At 37.5% G+C, this 21,579-nt stretch overlaps 5 protein-coding genes across 7 annotated transcripts; all 5 read left to right on the top strand.

Moving 5' to 3' along the window:
* Window positions 1-1,046: 1,046 nt before the first annotated feature.
* Window positions 1,047-4,688, top strand: LOC145217625 (uncharacterized). The gene is made up of 8 exons (XM_080084919.1): window positions 1,047-1,248; window positions 1,626-1,721; window positions 1,794-1,935; window positions 2,082-2,261; window positions 2,683-2,782; window positions 2,895-3,049; window positions 3,416-3,585; window positions 4,317-4,688. The coding sequence occupies exons 1-8, from the start codon at window positions 1,099-1,101 to the stop codon at window positions 4,512-4,514; spliced, it is 1,191 nt and encodes a 396-aa protein (XP_079941045.1). The 5' UTR covers window positions 1,047-1,098; the 3' UTR covers window positions 4,515-4,688.
* A 70-nt stretch (window positions 4,689-4,758) lies between these two features.
* On the top strand, window positions 4,759-12,942 carry LOC145219914 (uncharacterized). Its single transcript, XM_080087215.1, has 2 exons — window positions 4,759-6,529; window positions 11,874-12,942. The coding sequence occupies exons 1-2, from the start codon at window positions 5,606-5,608 to the stop codon at window positions 12,798-12,800; spliced, it is 1,851 nt and encodes a 616-aa protein (XP_079943341.1). The 5' UTR covers window positions 4,759-5,605; the 3' UTR covers window positions 12,801-12,942.
* On the top strand, window positions 7,590-10,584 carry LOC145217627 (matrilin-1-like). 2 transcript variants are annotated; one of them, XM_080084921.1, is made up of 8 exons: window positions 7,590-7,742; window positions 7,883-7,978; window positions 8,242-8,383; window positions 8,560-8,739; window positions 8,806-8,905; window positions 9,024-9,175; window positions 9,573-9,745; window positions 10,314-10,584. In XM_080084921.1, exons 1-8 carry the CDS (start codon window positions 7,605-7,607, stop codon window positions 10,506-10,508), a joined length of 1,176 nt encoding a protein of 391 aa, XP_079941047.1. In that variant the 5' UTR covers window positions 7,590-7,604; the 3' UTR covers window positions 10,509-10,584. The 2 variants fall into 2 exon arrangements, with proteins under 2 accessions (XP_079941047.1, XP_079941048.1); XM_080084922.1 differs by lacking the exon at window positions 10,314-10,584 and adding an exon at window positions 10,113-10,148.
* Window positions 12,943-13,224: 282 nt separating the features above from the next.
* LOC145217628 (uncharacterized) lies at window positions 13,225-16,899 on the top strand. Of its 2 annotated transcripts, XM_080084923.1 has the most exons (8): window positions 13,225-13,393; window positions 13,688-13,783; window positions 14,358-14,496; window positions 15,064-15,243; window positions 15,316-15,415; window positions 15,546-15,700; window positions 16,118-16,290; window positions 16,554-16,899. In XM_080084923.1, the coding sequence occupies exons 1-8, from the start codon at window positions 13,256-13,258 to the stop codon at window positions 16,746-16,748; spliced, it is 1,176 nt and encodes a 391-aa protein (XP_079941049.1). In that variant the 5' UTR covers window positions 13,225-13,255; the 3' UTR covers window positions 16,749-16,899. The 2 variants fall into 2 exon arrangements, with proteins under 2 accessions (XP_079941049.1, XP_079941050.1); XM_080084924.1 differs by lacking the exon at window positions 13,688-13,783.
* A 675-nt stretch (window positions 16,900-17,574) lies between these two features.
* Window positions 17,575-21,575, top strand: LOC145220508 (von Willebrand factor A domain-containing protein 2-like). The gene is made up of 8 exons (XM_080087720.1): window positions 17,575-17,748; window positions 17,944-18,039; window positions 18,231-18,426; window positions 18,836-19,018; window positions 19,173-19,272; window positions 19,603-19,754; window positions 20,528-20,700; window positions 21,141-21,575. The coding sequence occupies exons 1-8, from the start codon at window positions 17,599-17,601 to the stop codon at window positions 21,333-21,335; spliced, it is 1,245 nt and encodes a 414-aa protein (XP_079943846.1). The 5' UTR covers window positions 17,575-17,598; the 3' UTR covers window positions 21,336-21,575.
* Window positions 21,576-21,579: the final 4 nt, after the last annotated feature.

Below are 21,579 nucleotides of genomic sequence, written 5' to 3'. Positions count from 1 at the left end.
TTTTTGTTCGGTGAGGTTATTGTGTAGGTTTTGGTTACTATGATCCACATGCGTTCGGTTAGTCACGGGTTTTGATGCTGTGGTATTTTTGAATACGGTAACTCATAGAACATTAAGTCATTCGTAAGGATATTACAAACAAAAATTCATTCCTAAGATCATTATATTCTATTCGGTATAGAGTTTTTTGTCGTTTGTTCAGTTAAATGCAATTTCAAAATATAGTGGGACACAAAAATGTTTTCGCATAGTGTACAAAAAGAAGAAAAAAATACCAACTCAGATTACCCATACTGCACGATGGCGAGGTTCAGGCGCATTACAGAGAAACTACAACTGTTTCCACCTTGTAAAATTTGACATTACCACGACGTGTCAATTGCTAAGGTGATGTCAAAACGGAACAATACAGAGTAAGATTGATAGCACGTCGGCAATAGAAGCATCAATTATCTGACAATTATCAGGTCGTCAGTGTTTCCCGGTACTCTTTACAATACTTGTAAAGTGGAACTAGGGGCAGGTTGCATTGTAGATGCATAACAAGTGTTAAATGACATTTGAAGCCATGTACAGCGCATGTTAGGTGATGAAGTGCCATAAACTTATACATTACAACAGCTGAGCAAATAAAAACCTAAGTTCCACACGCCCCCACATTTGTTGCTTGCATTTAGCAAAAACGTTTGAAGTAAATGTTGTAATTTGAAAAGTGACATGCAATATTCTTGTACCTTTTTTGTCAAATACCATTCTCGAAACGTATTGGAAACATTTGGTTAAAAAGCATTTACTACGACGACATGTAAGGAAAAATCAGCAAAGATTTAAACATTTTTTCGTTTTTATGTCCTTTAAACAGCCCAGCATGTTTTTGTAGAAGTGTCATAGGTGAAGTTCCTGTAGGGTTTAAGACGACTTTAATCCGGTGTTGTATGACCTGGCTATTTAAACAATTACGACTGCAGGACACTTTACAAGCATTTTAACGACGTGGCCATGACCACCTAACAATAAATACCAACAACGCAACACTATAAAACAGGAACGGCAGCAGTGTCAAGTGCTTACATTTTAAAACAGCTTGCAGCAAATACCATGAAGTTCTTGGCTGTTGTGTTGCTCTCTCTTGCTGTTTTGTTATGTTTTGGTGGCTCGGTGTCACCGCTGAAATGCATTACTTGCCATGGAGCGTCCAGCTTTGAAGAATGCGACCAAAACGACGAACAACAATGCCAAGTTAACCAGGTAAGTTATATAATAAACTTTGCATGATAAAATCTTGCTTTTTATCTGCATTCAGTTTAAAACAGCTACTTCAGACTTTTATAACACGCAACTATTTGTAAAGTTTTTGCCCAAACCTTACATTTAATTTGCAGTAAATTGTACTAGTGTCCGTTTTACTATAGCTTTCTCAAACTTCGTGCCAGGGTTTCCCTTTAATTGGGTTTGTTTGCGCTCCAAGTGTAGTTAGGTTTGTTTGTACTTTAAAGAAAATCTATATTTTATTAACTAGCAAAATTTATGAAGCGGTTATTTGATAACTGGAGTGACATGAAACAATGTAAGGGCTATTCTATGCTTTTCATTGTAACAGTTTGACCTGTTCCGTATTTTAACAGAATGCATGTGAAACAGTAGTAAGAAGATACATGGACAAGATTTACGTAACCAAAGGTTGCAAGCAAGCCATGTCCTGCAACAATAACCAACAGCAGGTAAATGATTTAGAAAACACTTCATGTACGTTAATAAGTATTTTTCTTACACTTGTTATTGTTTTGTGACAGAACAACAGACCTTCAGGCAAATCTACTCAATGTAATGTAGATCAAGTCAACTCGTTTTGTACTTGTTGTTGTGATGGAGATTCTTGCAACGCTGAAATTGACAACTGCCCTTCTACAGTATCTGTCCCCACTTCACCGATAGGTTGGTGTAGTATTAAAATACTGCTTCCCGTAGTATGGATCCGCAGTATTTGGCAGCAAATTGCAACATTTCTATCAAGATATATATACGTTACCGACAGATTACAGCATAACATGAGTCACAAACAACATTTCTTTGTTTTTCAGTCGGACATGACAATTGCCAAGCACCACCCACGAGATTTCCACATGGAAACATCAACTGCGAAAACGGAGTTTGCAAATATCAATGCACTGATGAAACTTATGAGCTGTGGCCTGTAGGAAGAGATCAGAACGTGTGTGGAGCCGACGGCAACTGGCAATACGATACACCTTGTTGTGCAAGTACGTCGCATTTATAGTTTTTAGTGTAAAGAAATAGAAACATTTATAGCCACAATCGCGGTTGTGCCTTAGTGTACACTGTACAGTATGCACGAAAAATGGCTTTGAGAAGTCAAATAACCACGCAAACAGCACAATGCTTTTACCGAACAAAAAAAAGTAGGTACACTGTTCACGGCTTTGAATAATCTGAGCAAAAAATCAGAACCAGTATATTTGTGTAGAACATAACTACGTTTCGAAGTGCTATTGTCGACGATGACATCTGACGTTCTACACAAATATACTGGCTCGATTTTTTTGCTCAAAAATAAATAAATAAATATGCGCACCAATTAAATAGTAAGTTAGTACGCGATTGCCTGACAGTTCTGGCGATAGACGTTTCAATTAAATATTACCAATATATTTATTTTTGAAGGACCTTGCCCACCATACGCTCTTTACGATGATGTTAGTCTTTACCACCTTAAATCTGGAATTTTCGAGGAAATGTTCAGCGTTCTATCGGAACTTATGAAGTAAGCTTCGAAAGCCGCTCATGCAATAAATATATTAAAAATAAATAAATATTTTGTTGCAAAATATGTATAGGAGTATAAGTTTTAACGTAAACCAACGATTTTGAATTAGATCCATCCACGTCGGACCAGATTCATCACTGGCTGCGGCTTTGTCGTACGGATCCGAACCTCATGTGGCTTCAGTTATTAATTTCAACGACTACGAATATAACGGAACTTTGTATTCTCAACTGGCAAGAAAACGTCTGCAAGCTGCCGATCAAGGTAAAAAACTTAACTCCACAAAATAAAGCAATGATTCCCTACTTGTTTTGTAGCGCATTAAACGTTGGACAAGGTTGTAAGCTGTGCTGTGCCTTTCAGTCCCATTTAAGGAACCAAATATAATTTTGTGGTCTTAAACGTGGATGTTATTCAGATATAGATATAACACACCCAAAACAACCCCAATTTACATCCAATTCAAACTCTAACTGTCTGTTTCAAAGCCTTGTGGGGCCAAGTCTTTTCAATAATTCGCTACAGCGACGTAACATAGAATTGTATTTATGACTTCAAACAACGATGCCAAAATAAAAATGTAACACATGCACCAGTAAATATTTAAACGACTGATTGATTTCTTCGCAGGTCCAGTCAACACAGGCGCTGCAATCCAGTTCGCAGTGGACAACATACTTAAGTCCGAGCTTGGTATGAGAGACAACCGCGTGCCGAAATCGATTTCTATTGTGATTGACAGCAATTCAGATGATGACGTCAAGACTGCAGCTGAGAACGCAAGAAGTTTGGGATATTTAGTAAGTTACTGTCAATTGTCGATACAGTATAAAGGAGCAATTCCCCCTTGAAATTTAAATGTACTTCCAAATTACCAATGTTGTCAAAACCTGATGAAAGTAAAAGTATCACGCTTTAAAAAGTGGTGTAGAAAAAGTCCGTATATGACTAACCAAGCGAGTTTAACTGTGCCTGTCTTATTAACGTTTCTGGTGTCGTTTTCAAAAGGTTTGTCGTTTTGTTGCATTTTCGACAGACTGAATGCGTACCATGGTACGTCGCAATTTTTTCCTAGGCAGAATGTTTTTTAGGTTTTATGCAACGCAATACTACTGTATACAATTTATAACCATGTAAATAATTACTTAAAATCGTAATCCTTCCCCGTAAGTATGCATGATTCATAAATTTGCCCTAGATTCTTTGTTTCTTTTTTTGTCAAATTTTCTGCAGGCGCCCATATTGATCCTCCATTCTCCAATTTCGCAACAAATGAACCCAAAGCATCTCATTTACTAAAACCTTTAACACAAGGGGACACTTATAAAAATTACTGTATGCCGTCTTTCGTTTTTACACCAGTCGGCCAACCAAGCACACAAACCAAACCTAACTATTTTGCACTCAATATTGTTTCAACGTAACGCAGATATTTTCGCTTGGTGATAGTTTTGAGTACAATTGTGACGCTATGTCGTTTTTCTCCAAGCGAAATAAACCTACCTTATTTTAACACTAACATTTCATTAAGGTCTACGTGTATGCATATGTACGGGAAGGAGTTGTGTATGATGATCAGCAGCTGTTGGACATCACTGGCGATCCAAAACACATCTTTAAGATTGGTGAATTCACGGAGGACTTTACGGCACCCTGGATGCAAGACATGGTGGATCATTTTTGCTCTGATCCTTGCGTTCATGTTTTACACGATGACAATCTCCTCTAAATCTTGATAAAAATGAAAACTAAACAGCCGGCAGCAGGGCTAACTTTTTTCAGAAAAGGCGCTGTTTTATTTGTGGTTGAATTTCAACTTTGCAATATTTGCGTCGCAAACTTGTTTAATTTTTAAAATGTAAGTTTGGTGTTAAAAGTGGAGTACACGTTTTCTATGGTTGTGCGACTATATCAACACACATGCTATTAAGTGTCAAAAGAATAGCTAAACTCACAGCATACGGATATTTTATAAGAACAGTCAAAGAAACGACGGGAAGTCATTGGGATTTTACAAAAACGACAATATGGGGCAAAGATTTGGTTTAAATTAGTTGAACGCGAGTATATCCTGTCAGTTCCTGTAATGAAAAATTATTTGTTATAAGATGGCATACACAGTATATTTGTAGTTTAAATTGTCTGTTGCGCGGAACTTCAGGATGGTTAGGTGGCCTTGTCCTGTAGGCACTATTTATCAGCAAGATGGAAATCGTGTCAAAACGATTGCATTTGATTCTGTCACTTAGGTAAAACCCTTAAGCCCAAGCAAAAGAGCAAAAGCGCAGATTACGGAGCATGGATCGCAAGGAAGCTTAAATCAATGTCTGTTTGATTGACAATAGCAGGCAGAAATGAGGCGGAAGGTAAAGGGCAAACCATATTTTTTTTTAAATGAACAGCACGTAGTATATATCAGTCCAACGTGAATGGCTTAGACGGAAAGTCCTTTTAAAGTAAAAGGCGTGTAGCCTACTTTGCTATTTGAAAGTTTTGTACAAGAAGTAAACCAAGTGAGACAATGTTTTTGTGAAGAAATGATACAGTACTAAGCAACAACAGATATGCTGCATTAAATAAGTTGTCTGGTGGAAAATAAGCACATTTTTGTAAATATCCCAAAACTTACTCTAAACAGCCAGGCAGAGTTACATTACAAAAAGACTTGCGGAATTGTTTCGTTACGAGTCATTAAAGTCATTAAACCTGAAAAGTTATTTATTTTGTATTTTGATAGACGTTTTGCCTTTTTGCATGCAAAGTACAGACAACGCTATTAACGTGAAAGATTATAACAGGACAAATTAGAATACTAGCACAATGAAGATAGTAAACAACACAACGCACGAAGGTATGATTAAATTTCATTCAGACATTCGCCATCAACAAGCGCCATGGATTGCAGCAGTTGTGATAAGTAGTGTGTGTATTCCACTTTCAATGTGGGTATTTGCATCTGCGCTTTGCTATGGGTTTAAACACCGTAAATTCTCACGAAGAAACGATGGATTTGTTTTGTACTCAATGGCAACTGCGGCTGGAGCATCAGTCCTCGCTTTTGTCCTTTGCATTCCCTTTATGTTTCTTGTAGAGTTTACCACAAGCGAAAGTGAGTTTTGCAATATCCACACAAAGCTTTCGGTGGAAATATTGACCACATCAAACTCTCTGGTTTATCTGTTCCTATGGAAAAGGCAAGCAACTGTATATCAAATTCCGACGCTTGAACACCTTCAGCATAGATGGATTAAAATTGTAGGTTACATCAGCATTGTTCTTGTGGTTTTCGGGACACACGCTTCCGCCATAGCTTTTAATTTGGTTAACAAATTTGCAGTGACTGAATTCGGTTGTAATTCTGTGGACCATTACCATATATGGCCTGTCCTTTTTGGATCATCCCTTTACACCATAGGACAAGGATTGATGCTTTTTCTTCTTATGTATCCGTTATATTGCTCGACGCAAAGACGTGAAACTGAAACCAGTATGGGCATGGTAAAACGCACAACAGTTGCAACATTGATTTGCGTTGTAACAGACGCTGTCGCTTGTGTTTTGAACGGTATCTTTCAAGACATAGGAGGACATATTCCATTATCAATATTTGGACTAAGTGCTACGGCCAATCTCACTGCTGTTCTGCTAACATATGAGACATGGCGGTCGATACTTATTTCGCCTTTTAATAAGAGGAGTGATCAAAGAAATTCAATTGGTCTCAGACGATTGACTCATGCACAAGCATAGGTCCTGAGTTGAAACATGCTTACCAAAGAAAAATAGATGGTGTTTAATTTGAAAATCTACAACGAAAGGACCTTGCTTGTCATTTCGCTTGAGTACTTGATTCGTTTCGCAAACACTAAAATAAATCTGTAAGATAAAAAAAATGGAACCATGTAACATACAATACAATGTTGCTTTTTACGCAATGAACCATTTTCCATACTGTTGAACGAGCAGAAAACGTTGAGGCAACCGTTTAAAAGGATAGTGTTTTGTGTTTATCGTGACACTGTGTAGGGTCGATAGACCTGGTCGAAAGGGCAAAAGAACGGATTGACATATACATGCACGTTCATAAGGTAAAAAAGCAGTGCGGGTTTAAGTCATTATTAATTTGTGGAAATATGCCGGTTGTTTGGATAGTCCCCCCAATAGCTACAAATTTAATATGCGTTGTAACTTTCTGTCAGATTTTCACCTTGTAAACTTTTTTTCATCTGCGTAGTGTAACATCACCACTGTTCTACTAGCGTATGATATGTGAAGTTTGAACGTTATTTCGCACATTGATGACAGTAGGGTAAATAAACAAATTGTTTTTAATACTTGCAGCAAAAATTTGGATAAATTTCGTGGAGAGAAAATATCGTAATTTAAACGACAACAAAAATTTTAACGCAGTCAAACGTGGTTATAACGATTACAACTGCAACCTGGTTGTAACAAACTGTATGTAGGAAATGTGTTAACTATGTATGAATTGAACATGTATGGTGTAGCACATCTTAATTAGAACAGGGTGCGTTCGAAATTTAATAAATTACAAAATACATGCAAATACTTGACAGACGTATTTTCGACTGAACCAGGGCGAAGTAAGAGATTTGAGTAAGTCCAGGTTTTATGTTTAGGATACACACCGCAACAAACAATGGTTTAGAAGCTGTTTACCACTGTCGTTGATTACAAACGTGTAAATATTTGTGCGCTGTGCCCAAGAGGCAGGTCTTGTGAAAACAACTCAGAAATATATATACACATCCTAGACAGTTGAGTTGACAGAATCAAAAGACTGCGTAAAAAATCTACTATGAAGTTCTGGATTGTAAGTATATTTGTTGCTTACGCTATTGCAAGCGTTACAGCTCTGAAATGCATCACATGCAAAAATGCTATGAGCTTTGAGACATGTGACTTAGAAGGAAAACAACGATGTATGGAAAATCAAGTAAGTGATTTCAATTGTGCAATACGTAATGTAAATCATCATAAACTATTTTGATAATTTAAACAGCACATAAAATTTATGTAAATGTTAACTACCGTTTTTCAGTGGCAATATTTGTTTACGGCCCTTTGATTTCGCAGAACTTATGTGAAACAGTGATACGAAGATACAATAACCAGTTGCGTATAAGCAAAGGCTGCAAAAATCCGAAACCTCACAGAAACTACCCAATGCCGGTAAATATCTAAAGATATTTGTGCTAGAATGAATTATTAGATGGAAAATGGACGTATTGATGCAAAGTAAAAAAGATTGTACTTAGGAAATCATTGAAATAGACTTGAAGACATGTGTCAACAAAATGTGAAGCAAATTGTTTGTAAGTGGTTATTGTAATGCTGCTACAATCTAGTGCGTTACTTTTATACGTCGAAAGAAACACACTCCAGCATAGCTCCGTCCTATTGTTCTTTTCAATAATGTAATTGGTTTGTTGCAGAACGACAGGCCTTCAGGCAAATCTACTAAATGCAATGGAGATGAAGTCAACTCGTTCTGTACTTGTGTCTGTGAAGGGGATTCGTGCAACACTGGACTTGACAACTGCATTTTTCCTATATCTGTCCCCACATCTCTACAAGGTTAATTTGTTTTACTGTGCTTTCCCCTTATTTCCCACAAGCACCATCCATATAATTTAATTTGTAAAATTCAAACGGCTTCTATATTAACAATGAAACTCCATCTAGTAAAGGTTTGGGAAACCGCTGGTCTGAGTAGAGCAGCGTTCGTTACCAACAATTACTTTGTTTCTTAGTCGGACATAACAACTGCCCAGCACCACCACAGAGTTTTCCACACGGAAAAATCTACTGCGAAAATGGAGTTTGCAGATATCAATGCACTTCACCAATTTACGAGTTATGGCCAGCAGGAAGAGATCAGAATGTGTGTGGAGCTGACGGCCACTGGCAATATGACACACCTTGCTGCGCACGTAAGCAAAGTGTTAATTTTTAGTAATGAATATTCACTTGGAAAATACACCATGTGTGCTTTACAGGTCCTTGTCCACCATACGTCCTATACGATTCTCTCAGTTTGTATCACTTCAAACCTGGTAGCATTGAAAACGCTATTCGGACTTTAACTGAAATTATGGGGTAAGTTTTGCCACATTCTGGCAACAGAATGCTTTGTTTTAAAAAAATGAATAAAATGCGTTACGCACTTAGCTCAAACTTTTTGCAACCTTTAATTGTTGTTTAACGTGTTATACAGATCGGTCCATGTTGGTCCAGAATCCACCATTTTGGCAGGATTGTCTTTCGGCTATGAGCCTGTTGAGTCATCAGTGATTCACTTTAAGGATGGGTATAATATAAATTCCTACGGCATACTGTTTGGAGAACGGTTGCAAACCTTTCAGGATGGTAAGTCATGTTGTTTTAGGGTTGACTCTTCGGCGCTTTTGTAAGTATAATTGTCACCCTTTGCTGATGTATGTCACTCTTTTCTGATTTGCTTTCCTGATATATGAACAAAATGGTTCATTTCGCCACATACAGAAAACTTGGACAATACAAATTTTGTAGACAGTCCTGATGTGGGTTTAAGAAATAGAACAATATTCTTTCGATTTTCTGAGATAATAGCTGGTGTGTCGTTAACCACTGTGTTTGCTTGGTTTGGCAGCAGCTTTAGCCATGCTAAAAATGTTGCAACATAACACACAGCTGCTGCAGTACGCAAAGCAATAAACAAGCACATAATAAAGACTAGAATAGCAATAGCAAACCGTTTTTAAGTGACTTGCGTGTTTTGTTTCAGGAACACTTGTCAACACGGGCGCTGCGATCCAGTACGCAATAGACAATATGTTCAGACCCGAACTCGGAATGAGAAACCATCGAGTGCCGAAAACAATTTCAATCTTTACTGACAGCAACCCAGACGATGATGTCCAAACTGCTTCGGAAAACGCTCGCAACCTTGGTTACATCGTAAGTTCACATAATAGTTTCATTAAACTCTTGTAACCAATGTTTGATTTCCCATTTGCGATAAATTATAAACAACTATTCAGCAAACTCACTTTATCAAAACCAAAACGGTCGTTTTCGCGTTGTAAGTAATATTGCTGTTCCCAGTCATATAACGGGGTAGCAAAAGCTGCGGCTAAAATCATGAGTTGTTAAACTCCAAGCGCACACACTTTTCTTCACCATGCAAAATTTTACACCATGCAGGGGTCGGCAACCTTTTACGCGACGCTTGTCAATTTACTTGTTATTTTTATGTTGTAATGACTTCGCGTGGCAACATTTTTATGGTTTGTGCCAACTAATATCAGTGGTGAACAGAAAGCAGATATATGTGCGTGTCAGCTAGATTTTAAGATTAAATGATTGACCAATGATAACAAGCAATGTAACACTTTGAATTAGCACTTTAATATAAACATGCCATGAAAAATCACCTCAAATGCCAACCTTGGCAAGCGTGCCACATGCTCTACCCATAGCAATCATGCAAACAAGGTATTCAAAACTAACTCTTTCATACACACAGATATATGTGTACGCGTTTGAGCGGGAAGGAGTAGTCTTTGATGATGATCGATTTTTGGAAATCACCGGCGACCCGAAACATATATTCAAGTTTGGAAAGAATTTTGACAGTTTTCCGGACACATGGTGGAAGGACCTACAAGAACATTTCTGCCAAGATCCATGTGCCCATGCTTTGCACGACCATGAACTTTAAAACTCGTTTCTTTCATCGTCGCACCAAATACAATATTGTGTAAAAAAATTGGTCAACATTAAACTTGCACATTGGTCATGGCTCTACAAAAAGCACTGAAACGTTTGAGAGACTACCCAAGAGCGGCTATGCTTGGCTGCCTATAATCTATTCAAATTTTGTTTGTGGGACAGCGTTTTTGCTCACAAATAGCCAACTTTGTTTTCAGAATTATCGAGAAAACGAAGGAGAAAACGCTGATAGAAGGTCATTGGCTTTGGCATGGTGTTTATACCCAGTAAATTTCAAAACGCTAAAATTTCAAATCTGTAATCGCGTTCAAAAACAAAGAGCTAGAAAAATCATTTAAAATACTTAACAAGCAATTTGACAAAACGGCTAATAACATACAGTTTGATATTTTAAAGAAATATTTGCATACGTGTCTAAAATGCAAGAATTTAGGGCGCGTATGAAAGAAAAACAACTCAAAGGCGTGAGAAAAACTCTTCATAAACGAAGTCTAAACGGGGATAAACAAAATTTCCTACTACTGCTTTAGGATGCGTATAAGAGTAATGACTATAGTTGGGGTTTTTGTACTGCGGTTATTGCTTGCTAGTTAAATGATCAAGTTCCGACAGTTTCGCGCAAAGCAGTTGGTGTTTCAAAGTCTAAGCCGTTATTTCCAAGTACCAAGTGCTTCATGATCAGAGTCAGCACTTCTAAACAATTTCATCACTGTGTTCGCATGGCCTAGCGTGTGTCATAAAAACACGGTGTGTGATGAAAAGGTATTTTCCAGAACGCGTCCTGGGAAGTCAAAATGTCCGCTGATTTGTAACAAATTACAGCAAAAGCCAAGTGTATTTATGGCTTAGGGTTGTTATGGCATAAGCAGTACGCAGTGTAATGCCTTGTACAAAGGATTGCTTCTATAAAGTCTCATAGTGCTTGCAGATAATATATATATATTTGTCAAGCAAGAAGGAATAAGAATCCAAAGTGTATGGAAATTGACAATTTGATGATATAATTCTCTAAAATGTCGTTCTTTAACGATACAACACATTTAAAAGAGTTGTTTTTTAGCAGTGCATATGATCCTATTTGTAACACAACTTAGAACAGTATTTTCCATTAAGGAAGCACAAGTCACTGGAAGATTTAGAATTTTCGTAAGTTCTTATCACAAGAAATATAATACATGATCAGTAACACCAGCAAGTTTGTTGCTCCCAAATTAGGAGAGAAAGCGTCGTAACTTTATCAATTTGATAATAAAGTTGCAGAAACATTTCTCTTTCAAATTTAAATCAGACAAGTTTTAACTTACTTTAGGTTTAAATTGTATTTATTGTTTCAATTTCTCTGGGGCTGTAACAGAAATTAACCGTTGTGTATTGTTTAAAAAGAACAATGAACTCTGCAAACAACACGATGGCTAGAAGTCCTTTAAAAATACGACATATGGAACGCTACGAAAAGCCAAAATGGATCGGTGCGATAGTAATAAGCAGCATGTGTATTATGCTTTCAACGTGGGTATTCATTTCTTTCCTGTTCTACGGCTTAAAACACCAAAAGTTTTCGAAGAGTAACGGCGGCTATGTGCTTTACCGACTGGCCTCTGTAGCAGCAGTATCGGTCCTAGCGTTTCTTATCAGTATTCTAGTGGTCGTCAACGTAGGTTTCTTACCTGGCGAAACCACCATGTGCAACGTTGTGGTAAAAATTTCGATAGAACTACTGGTAACTTCAAACTCTCTGGTGTACTTTTTTCTATGGACCAAACAAGCGACGTTGTATCAGAGCCCGCTACTTCAGCACCTTAAAAATACATTGATTAAAGTATTGAGTTATAGCAGTATTATAATGATGGTCGTGGGTCAACATCTTTCTGGGATAATCTTCAACGTGCTTAACACATATGAACACACCGCGTGCGGCTGCCGTTACAAGGGCGACTACATCGCTTGGCCTGCCCTTGTCGCTACATCGGTTAATGCCATCGGTCAAGCGTTAATGCTTTTCCTGCTCTTATATCCGTTCCATTGCGCTAAGCAAAGACATGGAAGCAGAGCTAGCCTGTCTATCGTAAAACGCACAACAATTACAACTCTCATCTGCGTTTTGACGGACGCTGCTGCGGCTATTGTGAACAAGTACCTTCCCCAATCAAGCAGAAAGATTCCACTGTCAATTTACGGACTTGATGTTACGGCGAACCTCATGGCCGTTTTGCTGACCTACGAAACATGGAAAACAATTGTTACTTCGCCGTTCGGTGGGAGCGAAGGCCCCAAAAACTGAGCATTTTCAAACACATGGCTCTTACAGTTAAATCAAACGTTGCTATTGTCCACTATTTTCATTCTACTGTAAAAAAACGTGTCAGTGTGATGTGTTTTATTATTGCACCCCGCCTGCGCTAAATAAAATCAGAATGTTTTGACGAGGTATGTTTTTCAGCAGTTCAGCTTTATAATACGGCTGTTATGCAGCGCTTTATAACTGAAACGTAGGGGTAGCAAATGTACCATAACAATAACAACAACAATAAGCGCTTTAAAGTCCACGTTTATGTTTATGACATACGCCAAGCCTTAAGTGTTTCGAAGCGGGTTTTACAGGTGTTGTTTATGACACACGTGTTAATCTTAATGTTTATCGTGCCCAAGAGGCAGGTTTTGCAAAGAAAGGTCACAAAATGGGGTTTATAAACAAATCCATCTCTGCTGTATCGGTGATAGCTCTATGACAAAACCATGAAGTTATTGGTTGTTACTATACTTTTTGCTTGTGCCATTGCAAGCGTTTCAGCCCTAAAATGCATTACATGCAAAGGTGCCTCAAGCGTTGAACAATGTGATTTGGAAGGAGAACAACAATGTTTGGACAATCAAGTAAGTGATTTTAAGTACACCAACACTTACAGAAGGAATTCAAGATGGTTTTGGTTCCAAGCGCGAAACAGCAGTTGTGTTTGTTTTTGTCATGACTGCTTAAAATTTCTATGCGTCAATGGAAGGGAATATATAATAAGTAATGTCAATTTTCAAGCAGAAATTATCGCTGTTTTTATTAAAAAAAAAAGTGGGAAACAAGCTTTATCTTGGCTTACATTTGAGTTGTTTTGGCCTAATTAACACGTTCTTAGCCTTTGAAATGCGAATTTTGTTACTTACTTAACCTTTCAGAACTCATGTGAGACGGTGATAAGACGATACAACAACCAAATGCATGTAAGCAAAGGCTGCAAAAATCAGCAAGCTTGCAAAAACAACCAACTGCAGGTAAATATATGAAGATACTGGTGATACCAGAACCTGTTATTGCAAAGTAATTAACGCACCCAGTTGTATTTGAGAGATCCTTGAAAAAGACTTAAAGACATATGTTAACAAAAAGTAGAAAAATAAAGTGTTCGTAGGTTATAAGATAAGCCCGCAAGTGTCTTGAATTTTTCAACACAACTTAAACTAAACAGGGGATTTAATAAGCAAACGAATGCTGTCTAACAAATTAATGACACACATCCGACAGTTTAGCTCAAAGCAATTCATTTTCCCGGGTACTTTTGGGGAAGCAGCTATGTGTAATTACGCATTATCAACCATCATCGCCCTGTCATCCCTGCATTCGTACGTTATTAGCATGGAAATGCTATTTTGGCATTTCTTCTGCTAAAGAGGTTCTAACAGGATGCACAGTGTCATCTATGTAATGTAACAATTTCGTATGATGTATAGGCTTGCCTTATACTATAGTGAAATAACTTTTTTTGCGGTTATGCGGTTCGTAGGTGTTAAACATACGTTAGGAATACATTTTCTGTTTGTCGTTACAAAAATATTTGTTTTTTTGCAGAACAACAGACCTTCAGGCAAGTCTACTCAATGCAATGGAGACCAAGTCAACTCATTTTGTACTTGTTGCTGTGATGGAGATTCTTGCAACGCTGGACTTGAAAACTGTTCTTCCGCTGTAACCGTCCCCACATCACTAGGTTCGTTTATACAACAGATCATGACAAGCAACTTACAAATAAACCATTTGGGTTAAAAGTGAAAGCGGGCTAAAATTTTACTCTCGAAAATGGGGCACTAATGTTAAGAAGAAACAAATTTGGCAGACAGTCCACGTCAAGTTTCCGGAATGTATGACTAAAACGCAACAAATCAATTCACAAAGCAAATACGGCGTAGGTTTTTGGGTTTGAATCTGGCCTCTTTTGTGTTTAGCGAAAGCTTAACGCGCACTCGACCCGTAATATAAACTAATATAAACTGGGCTAAACAACAACTGATGCAAAGTTTCTGCAAGTAAAATATAATTTTTTCGCAAAACTAGTGTCTGCAAACCATTTAAGCATGGTCGGGACAAAAATAATTCGTTGAGGGCAAAAATTCCGTATAAAGCCTACAACTGGCCAGTCATACTAAGATTGTGGGCAAAAAGTGTCTATTAAAATCGCCAACCTACTACATAACCAAACCAAATTCAAGTTTAAGCTGTCAATTGAGATTATTCGATTCTGTATACATACAGAATATGTAAATGACTTGTTTTTTAGTCGGACATGACAACTGCCCAGCGCCACCAAAGAGTTTTCCACATGGAAACATCAACTGCGAAAACGGAGTTTGCAAATATCAATGCACTGATGAAACTTATGGCCTGTGGCCAGTAGGACGAGATCAGAATGTGTGTGGAGCTGACGGAAACTGGCAATTTGACACACCTTGCTGTGCACGTAAGTACTTCGTGCCCGAAAAAGAAAAGAAATTAGAGTAAACCCATTCAACGATGTTTTTTTATGTTTTAGGACCTTGCCCACCTTACTACTTGTATGACTTCGTGACATTGTATCACTTTAAACCGGACAACGTAGAAAATATGTTTCGTGTTCTAGGAGAACTGTCACAGTAAGTTTGCTTTTAAATTACTCCTGTTGTTTATCTTTTACTTACATTAAACAATACGCAACAATTCTCTGTCAAATTATCAAAAAAGTAATAAACAATAAAATCATAACCATTCGTTTCGTGTTTTCAGATACATTGTCATTGGTGCCGATTCCACAATGGCCGCGGGCTTATCATATGATTCTTCTGTTCATTTGTCATCAATCACTAATTTCAACGAATATCAATACAATGAGACTATAATGAACACACTTTTCGGACAAAGACTACGGCCCTCGATTGAAGGTAGGTGTATCGGTGTAATGACCTCACCTCATGTTTAAACACCAATAGAGAAAATTGTCTCATAAATTTTTGTCTCAACTCATGTAAATTTAAAGTTTGACTATTGAACAACTAGAGAAAAGTATTACTGGGTGTGTGTTTTTTTGCTACTCAATCGAAGTAATGTTATATCACTCATATAAGTGCCAAGTCAATACACGTGTAAGCCAAGTATTTGGGGTGTAGAACCGTTTAAAGTCTCTTCTAAACGGTCATAGCGTTAAAGACCGTGAGGTTTCACAAACGGTGTCGGATAAAAAATATTCATAGAAATAAGCTACCAGGAAAAAACTGTGAGTTCAAATGGGTTCATAACATCAGCGTTAAAGAATACAATCTTTTAACCACCATATGCATAAGAATTCCTGCCTATCACAGGAACACCTGTTAACACTGGAGCAGCGATCCAATACGCCGTGGATAACATGTTTAAATCCGAAAATGGTGCAAGAGACTCCCGGGTACCAAAAGCTATTTCCATTGTCATCGACAGCAACTCGGATGATGACGTCAAAACTGCCGGACAAAACGCTCGGGATCTTGGATACATTGTGAGCTATATTATTTTGTCAATTTATCATTGAAAAGATGCGCGTTTAAATATTGTTATACTAACACTTAGGATCGTCAACACACTGAGCGTCTACTATGTAAGGTATTACCCTCTTAAATGTCAAAAAAGAGAAAAGAAAATGTTGGTGCCCTGTTTCGTGTTAAAAAACAACAATAAATGCATTACAACTCTACATAGACTTACAGTTCCAGCGAAATACGGTATTTTCTTTCTAATAAACTAAAACATTTACTTGCACAGATATACGTCTACGCATTTGAAAGGGAAGGAGTTGTGCTTGATGACCAACAATTGCTTGACATCACTGGAAATAAAGATCACATCTTCAAATTTGGAAGCGATTTTGATGCTTTTCCAGAAGACTGGTGGAAAGACTTAAATTCTCACTTCTGTGACGACCCATGTGTTCACGTTTTGCACGATCATAACCAGTAAAATGCTTCAGTCTGGTAGCACATCAGCGGCACGAAATTTTGTACCAAAAATTTTTGTATGAATATTGTGTACCAAAAAATTTGTATAATGGAGTATTTTGTGGCTCAGTTGATTACAAGAAAAGAAATAAAAGCACATGCACAATTATTAATCTTGTTTGCAAGAGCTGTTTATATTGTTGTGCAGATAGACTGTAATATTGTAGAGAAGACAATTGTGTCGTGAGCTGTTTTCAAATCTATTTGAATAAGCAGTTTGTGTGAGTCAAAAGTAGAGTAATCTATCATACACACAGATATATTGAGTGAACGACATAAACTCACATTTTGGCAAAGATCCTTGCGAGCATGTCTTAAAACTAAAAGCCCTAAGGGTGTCTGGTGTCAAATTGGCGAAAAGAATATTATATTACATAGGTCTGACTAAAAGTCCCGTTTCAAATGTGTTGCACTGTTTCTGACTTTAATCGTTAATTGAAACAAGATGTTGACAAAAAAAATATAATTTCAGGATAAACATATGCACTGTTATAAATGCTATTGGTCAAAGCAGTATTTAAAATTTTATTAGTTTAGAATAGCCGGACGCCAAACACAGTTTTAAATGTGCGACCAACCACACAGGAATATTGACAACGTTACTGCAAATGTACTGTTTTAGCTTATGTTTGAAATAGCTGCTCCTTAGGGTTCGCAACAGGTCAAAATGTTGTTATGATGTCAGGGTTATCAATCGACAATATCAGACATACGTCGCAAGATAAGACGGTCAGTTGGGTACACGACCAAATCAAATAAGTTACGAGTGTTATTTTACAGAACTGTTCTGTGTGGAAGGTATCATACTAAGAATGCATTGCTTCATAAGGTTTTTGATTTGCTGCTGTGTTTTTGTTTGTGCTTTTTCTTATGCAACTGGACTACGATGTATAACATGTCAGTCAGCAGCTAGTACAAGGGCGTGTGATCGCAGAGGGGAACAGACTTGCCAACCAAACCAAGTAATGTTTGTTGTGAAATCCTATTAGACCTGTATTTCGAGTTTCTTAAAAAGATATTTAATCAATTTTTAAACCTCAAATATCGTAACTTTAATTTAAAGTATCGTCTTATTCAGTATAACGCATATTTAACATCAATGTTTAAGTCCTTAAACTTTTATGTCATAGTTTCAAAAAACTTTATTGTTTTTGCAGAAATCCTGTGAAACAGTGATAAGAAGACACAACAGAAGACTACAAGTTAGCAAAGGTTGCAAGGACTCGCATGCTTGCAGAAACAACCAGAACCAGGTATTCTGTTCATTTCCAAAATGTTTTGAATAATAAAAATTTGTATAATCTGTCACCATGGGACAATTTATTTTGCCATTTTCGTCATTAAAAGTGTTTAAAGCCTTGACAAAAATAATTGACAAAAATACGGTATATTGCTATATATACTCTCTCTAAAGAACACGACGTTTTTGTTTTGAAAAACACAGAACAGAGCACCTTCTGGAACTTCAACACAGTGTAATACAGATCAGGCCAATTCAGTTTGTACGTGTTGCTGCCAAGGAAATCTGTGTAATGCTGGATCGAACACTTGTCTGTTAAATGGGCCTGTGCCGAGACCAAGACCTGTTCCTAACCCCAGACCTTTACCCAAGTCAAGACCTGTCCCTAGATCAGCACCGGGTTGGTATTACGTTGATAACTTATCTCCTTTAGAGATGCGTTTCCCTAACTTAGAAAAGAAATTAGTTCGGTCACAAAACAAACTGCCAGAAAACGTAATGAAATAAACCAGGACCTCTCGTTCTAAACATTGCAGACCACTTGCGAGAGTTTTTTTTAAAATTGAGTACGTGTTGAACTGGGTCACATAATGCAATACGTTAGAACAGGATAGTTGGCAAAAAAAGTTTTTCCTTCTATGCTGTGTATTTAAACGCTTGTTTCTGGTTGACAATAATTAAGATAAATTAGTTTTGGGTTGTGGCGTACAAGGTTGCAGTAGGTATCAGATAGATTGAATTACAATGCTGTATGATTTACTGATGCTATAGTAAGTACAATATGACTAAACGTTACTCTTCCTGAGCAGAAAGAGTTTACAACAATTGCCCATCACCGTCGACCAGCTTGCCGCATGGAAGAGTCAATTGCGAAAACGGAGTTTGCAGATATCAATGTACTGACCCAAGTTACGAGTTGTGGCCAGCAGGAAAGGATGAGATTGTGTGTAAAGCCGACGGCAACTGGAATAGTAAAGCACCTTGCTGTGCACGTGAGCAAATACAAATCATGTTGCGTCTGTGATAAGAACGAAATGGTCGATAAGAACGATTTATATGAAACAGTATGGATTCTAACTCAGTAACCTGCTTTCAGTGATATACACGTAGCTTCCATTGAATCTTAGTTAGATGTTTAATTTTTAGGTCCCTGCCCACCTTTCATGTTATTCGACTCCGTGGGCTTGTATCATTTCAAAGCCAGAAACATGGAATCTGTCTACCGAACATTTGTAGATGTCTCAAAGTAAGTGGTTTGGTTCGATTCAAACTCAGTTTTAAGTTGTTTCTTACAAACAAACAAGCAGACAAAAACATGGATACAAAGATTGTCATTTTATCAAAAATTGTTTTTTAAAATAAACACGGTAAACTGCAAGTGTATGCAAAAGATAATTCACCAAAACGTGTGTGTGTTTAACAGTATTCCCTCCTACTTTGCCTGGAGCCTTGGGCGTCACTTTTTACAGATTTTGTAAGGCCAGGGTTGAAATAATAAAATGTATTAAGCCCACAACATTTTTGACACCTACATCGTATGGACCAAAAAGCATGTGTTTTTGGTTTTCAATTTCAGCATTACTATAAGCGAAGATACTACCATGGGCGCAGGGTTTACGTACGGCGCTCAGCCCAACCTTCAGTCCGTCGTTAATTTTGATGATTACAACGGCAACGCAACTTTGTTTGGCAAACTTTTCGGAGAAAAATTTCTACCTGTGGCAGATGGTAAGTCAAACTTATCTCTTTTATATGTTAGTCATAAAAGTCCAAACTAACAATAGATCAAAACGGCAGTAATAGAACAAAACCACCAACAGCATGGCCTCAAACGGATAATCACAGTTTGCCCTTTTTAACTATAAAACAGTAAAACCAATAGACAATGAAACCCTTGGTTAAAACAGAATCAGTCGCTCCATGTAATGTAAAGGAATGCATATTTCGCCTAAGTGGCATCATCAGTCTCTGTAAACGGATGTAAAAATGAGTGCCAAAAACAAACACAGTAAAGTAAATAGTTGATAAACATGCAGTGTGTAAAGTTTTTCCATCCAGCGAGTGCAAATCAAGCTTGATTAGCTGATAATTCTGATCAGGTCGACCTTCGGCAGAGAAGCAAAGACAATCTAAAATTTGATGATTAGGGTGGTGTGCGAAAAGAAAACGAAACTATGATTTTAGTTTTAACTTCTCTACATGTTTGCTGCGAACCATGTCTTTGATTGAATTTTCCACCAAAAGATATGTCTGGAAGAGTTAGATGTGTATGCAACATATGTTTTGATACTTTTTGGCCGCGTTCACATAATTACAATGTAAAGCATGTGAATTTGCAAATTAAGAGTTTAATTTTGCTGAAAAACTATTTTTGGCTTAATCCACATACACTTACAGGAATTAAATGTTGCTATACACTTAAACTCTCTAGAGCAGTGACTGACATGTAATAACGCGGTGTTTGAGGTTTCAGATTGTTAATTATTCACCTTATCCCACAGATTCGCCAACCAACACAGGCGCTGCTATCCAGTTTGCGGTAGACAACATGTTAAGAACGGAGGTCGGAATGAGAGACGAACGAGTGCCAAAAGAAATAACCGTAATCACTGACAGCAATTCAGACGACGACGTACGAACCCCAGCAGCCCACGCTCGTAGCTTAGGATACCTTGTACGTTTTACCAAGTCCGTTAACTTGTTGATATTGAACAGTGGTTCTCAAACTAAGCGCGTACCACCTGGCGACTTTTTCTATCGCTGCGTAGTGCGCACCACATAATGCCTTTTTGGATGGACAGATCAAAATGTTCGCTTTATATTGACATAGTCAGTTCCTTATTCGGACAGAGTCAAACAACATACTTTCAAAAGGTTTTGGTAAATAAATTGCACATGATGGAAATGTGTTCCTAAATAGCCGAGTAAGCATTGGCCATGGTTATAACATGAAAGGAAAAACGTGGATGCTTTTGAAACATCATAACAAACTCGTCATAATACTTCGTATTAACGTGCAGTTGCCTTATGTAAAAATGTTACACAGCATAAATTGTTCATGTTCAATTTTGATGAAATCTGTTTGGTGAACCATGTATCTTAATGTTTTTACAGATGTACGTGTATGCGTTCGGGAGCGACGGATATGTGTTTGACGAACAGCAACTATTTGACATTACAGGGGATAAGAAACATATATTTAGGTTTGTCGAAGGTTCACCGATTTCGGTGGAGGAAACCTTGAAAGATTTAGCTGGCCACTTCTGTCAGGACCCGTGTGTCCATGTTTTACATGACCACGATCGTTAGACTGATAAAACTGATTACAAAATACACACAACTAAATCTTTTAGCGCACTTAAACCAGTATGTGTGTGAAATAACTGACACCGCTAGTACTTAAAAAGAGTTTAACATGATAACAAACATAGTTTTTTCGGATTCGTAACGTCTTGCAATGTCCTTTTGTTCTACTTTGCACTCGACTTGCGACTTGTGTTATCTTTACGTTTTGTTGTTTATATGCATAAAAAACTCGAACACCTGCAACACT

This window comes from Phallusia mammillata, chromosome 3 (assembly GCF_965637545.1).
Source record: "Phallusia mammillata chromosome 3, kaPhaMamm4.hap1.1, whole genome shotgun sequence".
Lineage (NCBI taxonomy): Eukaryota > Metazoa > Chordata > Ascidiacea > Phlebobranchia > Ascidiidae > Phallusia > Phallusia mammillata.
Note: the sequence above shows the minus strand (reverse complement) of the source record. Positions and strands in the feature narration are given on the sequence as shown.

What these genes read in the sequence shown, in the direction of transcription:
- LOC145217625 (XM_080084919.1), top strand. Translation starts at nt 1,099, where the DNA reads ATGAAGTTCTTGGCTGTTGTGTTGCTCTCTCTTGCTGTTTTGTTATGT. An exon ending in AACAATGCCAAGTTAACCAG is followed by an intron (nt 1,249 to 1,625) that starts GTAAGTTATATA and finishes GTATTTTAACAG; the next exon opens with AATGCATGTGAAACAGTAGT. An exon ending in GTTCTATCGGAACTTATGAA is followed by an intron (nt 2,783 to 2,894) that starts GTAAGCTTCGAA and finishes ATTTTGAATTAG; the next exon opens with ATCCATCCACGTCGGACCAG.
- LOC145219914 (XM_080087215.1), top strand. Translation starts at nt 5,606, where the DNA reads ATGAAGATAGTAAACAACACAACGCACGAAGGTATGATTAAATTTCAT. An exon ending in GACGATTGACTCATGCACAA is followed by an intron (nt 6,530 to 11,873) that starts GCATAGGTCCTG and finishes GGGCTGTAACAG; the next exon opens with AAATTAACCGTTGTGTATTG.
- LOC145217627 (XM_080084921.1), top strand. Translation starts at nt 7,605, where the DNA reads ATGAAGTTCTGGATTGTAAGTATATTTGTTGCTTACGCTATTGCAAGC. An exon ending in ACTTTAACTGAAATTATGGG is followed by an intron (nt 8,906 to 9,023) that starts GTAAGTTTTGCC and finishes CGTGTTATACAG; the next exon opens with ATCGGTCCATGTTGGTCCAG. An exon ending in CTCGCAACCTTGGTTACATC is followed by an intron (nt 9,746 to 10,313) that starts GTAAGTTCACAT and finishes TCATACACACAG; the next exon opens with ATATATGTGTACGCGTTTGA.
- LOC145217628 (XM_080084923.1), top strand. Translation starts at nt 13,256, where the DNA reads ATGAAGTTATTGGTTGTTACTATACTTTTTGCTTGTGCCATTGCAAGC. An exon ending in TGACACACCTTGCTGTGCAC is followed by an intron (nt 15,244 to 15,315) that starts GTAAGTACTTCG and finishes TTTATGTTTTAG; the next exon opens with GACCTTGCCCACCTTACTAC. An exon ending in GTTCTAGGAGAACTGTCACA is followed by an intron (nt 15,416 to 15,545) that starts GTAAGTTTGCTT and finishes TCGTGTTTTCAG; the next exon opens with ATACATTGTCATTGGTGCCG.
- LOC145220508 (XM_080087720.1), top strand. Translation starts at nt 17,599, where the DNA reads ATGCATTGCTTCATAAGGTTTTTGATTTGCTGCTGTGTTTTTGTTTGT. An exon ending in AGACTTGCCAACCAAACCAA is followed by an intron (nt 17,749 to 17,943) that starts GTAATGTTTGTT and finishes TTGTTTTTGCAG; the next exon opens with AAATCCTGTGAAACAGTGAT. An exon ending in ATTTCTACCTGTGGCAGATG is followed by an intron (nt 19,755 to 20,527) that starts GTAAGTCAAACT and finishes CTTATCCCACAG; the next exon opens with ATTCGCCAACCAACACAGGC.